General features: G+C 57.5%; 1 protein-coding gene and 1 long non-coding RNA gene across 4 annotated transcripts; one reads left to right on the top strand and one right to left on the bottom strand.

Moving 5' to 3' along the window:
• Positions 1-543: 543 nt before the first annotated feature.
• On the bottom strand, positions 544-3,293 carry GJA4 (gap junction protein alpha 4). 3 transcript variants are annotated; one of them, XM_055586454.1, is made up of 2 exons: positions 3,199-3,293; positions 544-2,094 (listed from the first exon to the last, which is right to left on the bottom strand). In XM_055586454.1, exon 2 carries the CDS (start codon positions 2,075-2,077, stop codon positions 1,076-1,078), a length of 1,002 nt encoding a protein of 333 aa, XP_055442429.1. In that variant the 5' UTR covers positions 2,078-2,094; positions 3,199-3,293; the 3' UTR covers positions 544-1,075. The 3 variants fall into 3 exon arrangements, with proteins under 3 accessions (XP_055442429.1, XP_055442431.1, XP_055442430.1); XM_055586456.1 differs by having other exon boundaries at positions 3,210-3,266; XM_055586455.1 differs by lacking the exon at positions 3,199-3,293 and adding an exon at positions 2,999-3,151.
• On the top strand, positions 2,844-5,500 carry LOC129655718 (uncharacterized). Its single transcript, XR_008716091.1, has 2 exons — positions 2,844-3,065; positions 5,349-5,500. It is a non-coding gene; the product is annotated as an uncharacterized LOC129655718 (long non-coding RNA).
• The last annotated feature ends 1,565 nt before the right edge of the window (positions 5,501-7,065 follow it).

Below are 7,065 nucleotides of genomic sequence, written 5' to 3' on the forward strand. Positions count from 1 at the left end.
CTTTGCAAACCCCCTGTACTGTGGCCTGCCAGACTCCTCAGTCTACGGGATTCTCCAGGCAAGAATACTAGAATGGGTTGCCACTCCCTTCTCCAGGGTATCTTCCTGACCCAGGAACTGAACCTGGGTCTCCCACATTGCAGGCAGATTCTTTACCCTCTGAGCCACCAGGGAAGCCCAGGGCAGGTGAGGAGCAGTGTCCAGTAAGGAAGCACACTGCAGTGGGGAGCATGGCCGGGGCGCTGGATGGCCGGGGGGCAGGATGAGGACAGACACTGTTTAGCCCACTGATTAATGGACAGGTTGAAGGGGCTGGGACAGTGAGGATGGAAAGAAGAGGCTGGTGCTGAGGCATTTCAGAAGGCAGAGTGTTCAGGACTCAGAGCTGCTGAGAGCTGGTACGTAGGAGTTTGAGGGTTTAAGGCACTGGCTGGTGTTGGGATTGCAGAGGCCAAAGGCAGAGGCAAGGAACCCTGGGCAAAGCAACTGCCCTCCAACCCCCCACGCCAAGGTACATCATGACAGTATCAACACACACCTCGCTTGTGATTAAGTCCTGTTTATTTTAGAAGGATAAACAGTGTAAGCAGGAAGGAGTGATGAGAACAAGACCCCACGCCCCTTGACAGGGCCAGATGCAGCACAGGCTGTGTGTGTGTGGGTGCGTGGGTAGGTGTGTGTGATCAAGGCTGACCCAGCAGCCTCCACCAGCCTTTCCTGAGAGGACAGGGCGTGCAGACAACCTGGGTGGAGGTGAATCTGCCACGGGGGTGGGGGTGGGGTAAGTTGTCTCCGAATCCCTCTGAACCAGGTGAAAAAGACCAAAGGGCTCAAACACCCTTGGCTAAGAGCACCCCACGCTGGCTCTGTCCGTGCCTGGGACAAAACCATGTTCTGGAGGGCAGAGTGTGGTGCCCTCTGGTCATTAGGAAGGATGCAGGTGTCAAGAACAACATGCAAGGAGGCTCTCTGGCCAGCCAGCACCTGTTTCCCCCAGCCATCTCTGTGGAACCTTGCATTAAAAGGCAGCAAGACTTCCCAGGCCCCGTTGCGGGGTGATGGAAGCCTTAGGCCCTTACACATACTGTTTCTTGGAAGCAGAGCTACTGGGGCGACTGGGGGATTTCCGGCCAGTCTGGGGGGGTGGGTCCAGGAAGAGGGGGGCTCTGGAAGAAGCCAGCCTCTCCTCCGTAGTCAGGTTGGCCCAGTTCTGCTCACTGGACGACAGCCCATTGTAGGTGGGGCATGGCGGGGATGAGGGCCCCTCGCCCATGGGGAGGTAGAAGAAGACCTGGTCGGCATAAGGCTCCGAGGAGGTGCCCGGGGCTGGGGGCGCATCCTGGCGCTGCCGGGCCCTCACCCCCCGGCTGAGGCAGCGGCACAGCAGGTACGCCAGCTCCAGCAGGTTGAGCACCAGGGAGATGAGTCCGACCACCAGCATGAAGATGATGAAGATAGTCTTCTCCGTGGGGCGAGAGACGAAGCAGTCCACGAGGTAGGGGCAGGGTGAGCGCTGGCATACAAACACGGGCTCCATGGTCCAGCCATAGAGACGCCACTGGCCGTACAGGAAGCCTGCCTCCAGCACGCTCTTGCAGAGCACGCTGGCCACATAGGTGCCCATCAGCGCCCCGCGGATCCGCAGGTGACCATCTTCCGCCACCGAGATCTTGGCCATCTGGCGCTCTATGGATGCCAGCGCCCGTTCCACGCGTGGGTCCTTGGCTGGCAGTGCCCGGAGCTCCCCCTCCTTCTGCCGCAGGCGCTCCTCGCGCCGAGACAGGTAGATGACGTGGCCCAGGTAGACCAGGGTGGGCGTGCTGACGAAGAGGAACTGCAGCACCCAGTAGCGGATGTGGGAGATGGGGAAGGCCTGGTCATAGCAGACGTTGGTGCAGCCTGGCTGGGCCGTGTTACACTCGAAATCCGACTGCTCGTCGCCCCACACCGACTCGCCGGCCAGGCCCAGGATGAGGATGCGGAAGATGAAAAGGACCGTCAGCCAGATCTTGCCCACCACGGTCGAGTGCTCCTGGACCTGGTCTAGCAGCTTCTCAAGGAAGCCCCAGTCGCCCATGGCTCCCAGGCCTCCGTCTGTAGGGAGGCATAAGACACGGTCAGCGTCCTTCTCAGCTGTCCTAGCAACAGGCCTGCGGGAGGTTGCCCACGTGTATTTCACCTACAGGGAAACTGAGCTCACAGAGGGGAAGGAACTGGCCTGGGGGCTCACACCCAGCAGGACTAAAAGCAGACCTTTGGCTGATGGCTGCTAAGCTCTGGCAAGGGTACAGCTAGGAGCCCTTTCTAGTCCCACCTGGGTCCCTCCTGACCCAGCTGAAGGAGCTTTGGATCCAGGTGAGCCTCCTGAGCCTAAGGCAACAGAGAATTTGAGGAACCCATCCAAGGTCACACAGCTGCGCCATGCTCCTCCTCCCTTCGGCCCAGGACAGGCTGTCCCCAGACAGCGAGGGGGAGGTCGTGGTGATAACTCCAGCTTCCCAGGGGGCCCAAAGCCTCAGGTCCCCTCTCCCCTCCCCAGCAGCTCTCGCCGAGCTGGCCTCGCTCTAACCTCTGAGTTCCTGGTGAAGGCATGCTAGACACTCAAGGCAGCATCCTGCATTAGCTCCACCTGTCAGCAATAGCGAGCACCTGCCGCTTAAGTACCCACTCTTGATCTCCGGTCCCATTTCTCCATTCCCTCCCCCTGCCAAGGCTGTTGCTGCCAGATTCTAGGCTCTTGAAAGGAACCGTCATAGCAGGCTGGAGGCACAGGCCACAGAGTTCCCAGAACTTCAGGGGGAGAGTCGACGGGGAGGAAGGTGGGGGAAAGGGAATGGGGAGGTGCTTCTTCGTGGGAGCAAAGCGGTTTACAGCCGGTCTCTGGAGCCAGACCTGGGTTCAAATCCTGCCTCTCCTACTAACGGAGACCTCGACCTCGGAAAAGTCACAGCCCCTTAGTACCTCAGTCTCCTCTCCTGGAAAATATTAACATTCCTACCTCCGAGGGTTATGAGGGTCCAGCGAGAGACTGCAGGAACCCGGCTTAGCCTCTGAGGCCAGCTCAGGTAGGCTGGGTGAGCCAGGCCCGCTGTGGGTGCCCCCCGCAGCAACCCTCCGCCCCTGGCAGGTGGCCCCCTGTCCCTTGCCCGCTGGTCCGCTGGCAGGTGGCGCCCCAGCACGCCCCCCAGCCCAACTCACCGCCGGCCTGCGGGCGGCCCAGGTGGCGGAGGGGACGCAAGTCTGCCGGAGCGGCGCCCGCGGGAGCCCTGCTGGACGGCGCCGGGCGGCGGGGGCGCCTTAAATAGCGCGCGGGGCGGGGTGGGGGCAGGAAGCGGCGGGCGGGCGGCGGGCGCTGTTCCGAGCGGGAGGTGGGGGGCGGGATGGGGAGGCGCAGGCTCCCTGAAGCCACTTTCAAGGAAAGGGCCCGGGAAGTGGCACTGGGAGTCCGGGGCGAGGAGCGTGGGGGAGAGACTGCTTCTTTGGCTGTGCAACAGAGAGGTTCTCCGGAGGGATGATGTTTTCCAGGGTGGCTGCATGAGAAAGGATTACAGCCAGAACTTTCTGACCTCAGGCAGCTGTCCTGGGAGGCTCTGAGAGATGGGCAGGTGGGGGTGAGGGTGTGGGGCCTCCTGGGAAGGGCAGCTCCTTGACCGTGGGGGGCCTCTTGCTCTTGTTGAGAAGGGAGAAGACCCCTCATTTATGGGGTGGCCACTGTGTGCCCAGAGCCATACCAGGACTTGATAATGAAGCCTCCTTAGGGCATGGGAGAGAGGGGGTTATAATCTGCCTTCCCTAGTGTCTGTGGTGAAGCTGGGGGTCTCTAGTCAGCCCCTGTTCTTGCCGAAATCTTAAACATCCCCATTCTTGGGAAGGCTGCACCATCAGAGGGCAAGCAATGCCCATGGTCCACTAGAGACAGCTTGGGTCCCATCCTCATGCCTCTAAATGTGGGGTGGGGGGAGGCAGGGCCCGCCCGTTGTTCATTCAGGCATTATCCTTTCTGTGAACTTCCGTGGGCTGCAGGCGTTGTCTGCGGAGCTGGGGAGTTGAGCATAAACCAGCCAGGTGTGGTCCCTGGCCTGTGACTCTCACTGGCTAGAGGAGACAGGCGGGAACTGTGCCCATCGGCCCTTGGGGAAGAGTAAAGATGCAAAGTTCTCCTGACTTGAGGGGCTCCGTTAGGAATGTTTCCTGGAGGAGACAGCATTAGCCAGGGGGATGGGAATAATCAGGAGTCTATAATAGGAATAGAAAAGAGTTTTATTTGAGCCAAACTGAGTATTCTTGCCCAGGAGACAGCCTCTCAGATAACTCGGTGCAACTGCTCTGGAGAAGCATGATTTTTCAGCACAGTTTATATCTTGTTGGAACAAAGAACGTCAAACAAGTCAGGGATATTTCAAAGTTGCGAAAAAATAAAACCAAAACCCACGAAATGACAGATCAGCGGTACACAGTGAGTCAGTACGGCCTTGGCACCTGGGAGGAAAATCTTATCATCGAAAGAGTAGCAGCATTGGTGTTCCAGAAAGGGAGGCAGGATGTAACCTTTATTTTTAACATGAACATTCTTTACTTCTGGCCAATGCACCCTTTTCTTTCATAATTAAAGCACTGTACGATGTGTGTTTGATAGGGCCACAAACAGGATGTTTTAGTTAGCATAACATTCGAATTAACTCTTGCATAAGCTGTGACTTCCCCATACTTAGATATGTGAAACTCTCATCAGCCAGGTGGAGGGTGGGGAGAATATTCTAGGCAAAAGAACTGCAGGAACAAAGGCTGCAGGTCCTGAGGCTATACCTGCCTTGGTGGGAGAGGCTGTAGGGCCTAGAAGTTGAGGCTGCTGTTGACCCCTGGGCCCTTAGGTAAGTTGCTTAGACCCTGGTGCCTCAGTAGGTTCCTCTGTAGACTGGGGACATAATAGATCCTACCCGTAGGGCCGATGGGAGATCCAATCAAAGTTCACAGCATAATATAAGTACACAGAAAGTTTTCCAATGGGTGGTGACTAAAAATGTTGTAACAAAACATTTCTGTGACCGAAAGGGTCAGTGGGTGGGTCTTGGTGGGAGCAGAAAGCGCTGAGAGGGAGGCAGCTCAGGTGGAATACTGGTGAAGGATGGGGCAGCTCAGGAAACGGGATGTGGAAGGTGGTGTCTGAGGCTTGGTGGCAGAAAGGTCCTGCGTTTCTCCACAACAGGATTCAGCCTGTGGACTCCCGGTGTCCCATGACGGGTCCCCAAGGGTCCTGCCTTTGGAGGACCTCTGGGGCAGCAAGTGCGGTGGGCTCAGCTCTGACCTCAGAACTTTCAGGATCGGGCTGAGCTGACTTCCCGTTCCAGGCCTGTCCCTGAGGACCATGCTGAGCTGAGCCTCCTGGACTTCCAGAGCTGACAACTGCGCCCACTAAGTTCTGACCTCTGAGGGCATGAGAACCGAGGTCCCTGGAGGCGGGTTCTCACCACGCCCCCACTGCAGCCTCTGCTCCCAGAGTTCCTCTCCTGTGGCTGGCTCTCCCAGAGCCGGATCTGATCTGATCCCATCTACCGGGAAGGAGGGAGGAGCTGCCTTCACCCTTCCCCAGGGGCTCTGGAGGTCAGAGTTTGAATGACCTCGCCCCTTCCGGGAAGGGATGAGCCGGGGTCAGCCAAGACAATCCCACACCTGGCCCTTCCACCTGGGAAACATCCTTAGATCTCCACACTCCCCACCATTCCCACTGCCCTGACCCTGTGTAGCCCACCATCTCAGTGACCTCCCAACTGGTCTCCTGGCTTCCCGCCCAGCCTCCACCCTTCCCCAGAAATCAGACCACACACTGCCCTGCTTAAAATCCTCCTTTGCTCGGCCACCTCTGCAGCCTCCTCTCTCTTCTCCTTTCTCTCAATGATCCAGCCATACTTGACTCTTGCCTTTGTCTGTGCTGTTCCCTCTCACCTCATGCGTTCAGCCATTCGGGACTTTGCTCCATGTCCCTTCTCCTAGAAGGTCCCCTTGCTGGCCTCCTCTGGATTAGGCGTGCCCTCGGTGGCTCACCTATCACCCCTGGGCACACTGTTGAGTTGTGTTAAGTTCATTCACATTATTGTGCAATGGATCTCTAGAGCATTTTCAACTTGCAAAACGGAATCTCTAGAGAGATGGAACACTCCCATTTCCCCGACTCACCCAGGGTGCACCGCTTACTTGTGTCTGTTGTTACTCCTCCCCTGGTGGGCCCCTTGAGGGCAGGTGACTGAGTCCTGTTTACATGCCCAGCACCTAGCAGGGAACCAGGCTCATATATAAATTTGTGAATCCAATAAATTATTTGCTGAGGACTAAACACTAGAGCTCAACCAGGGAACAGCAATAACACAAATCCCTGTCCTGTGGGCTTTACATTTTAGCTGGAGGGAGACAGAAACACAGAACCTGTTAGAGGGTGATAGAGGGTGATACCTGGTAGGTGGAGAGTAAAGCAGGAAAGGAGGATCAGGGCCTGGCAGTGGGGGTGGGGGAGGGCTTTGATTTTGAACAGGAGAGGTGCGAAATTCTTAAAAAGCAGCTGGCCTTTGTTGTGGACCCTGAAGGAAAAGAGGGAGCCCAGTGGCTCTCTAGGAGAAAGCACATTCCAGGCAGAGGGAAAGAGAGAGCAAAGGTCCTGAGTCAGGAAGGTGCCTGGTGTTTCCTGCTTGAGGGAACAGCAAGAAGGTCAACATGACATTGAGGTCAGCAAGGAGAAGAGATGGGTTCGCAAAGGGAACAGGTGGGACTAATCCTGTAGGTCTCTGCAGGCCTTTAGAGGTTTGGGGCAGAGGAGTGACACAGCCTGACTTAGGTTTTAGGGGATCACTCTGACCACCTTCCTGGGACTAGACTGTGGGAGTGGGTGGTGGATGCAGACGGCCTCCCTCAGCAGAGGACTCGCTGCCCAGCTGTGGAGTGTGGCCAGCTGACAGTCCCCAGCTGTTGGCACTTGCAGGCCTGCTTCAGCAGCGCAGGTGGCCAGGCCCTGCTGGAGTGGCCCCGGGCAACGGCTGAACCAAGTGTGGTCAAGGGTCGGGCCATTTCCATGCA

Source organism: Bubalus kerabau, chromosome 6, assembly GCF_029407905.1.
Source record: "Bubalus kerabau isolate K-KA32 ecotype Philippines breed swamp buffalo chromosome 6, PCC_UOA_SB_1v2, whole genome shotgun sequence".
Classification (NCBI taxonomy): domain Eukaryota; kingdom Metazoa; phylum Chordata; class Mammalia; order Artiodactyla; family Bovidae; genus Bubalus; species Bubalus kerabau.

Excerpts from the sequence above, each read along its gene's own strand:
- GJA4 (XM_055586454.1), bottom strand. The coding sequence starts at position 2,077 with ATGGGCGACTGGGGCTTCCTTGAGAAGCTGCTAGACCAGGTCCAGGAG.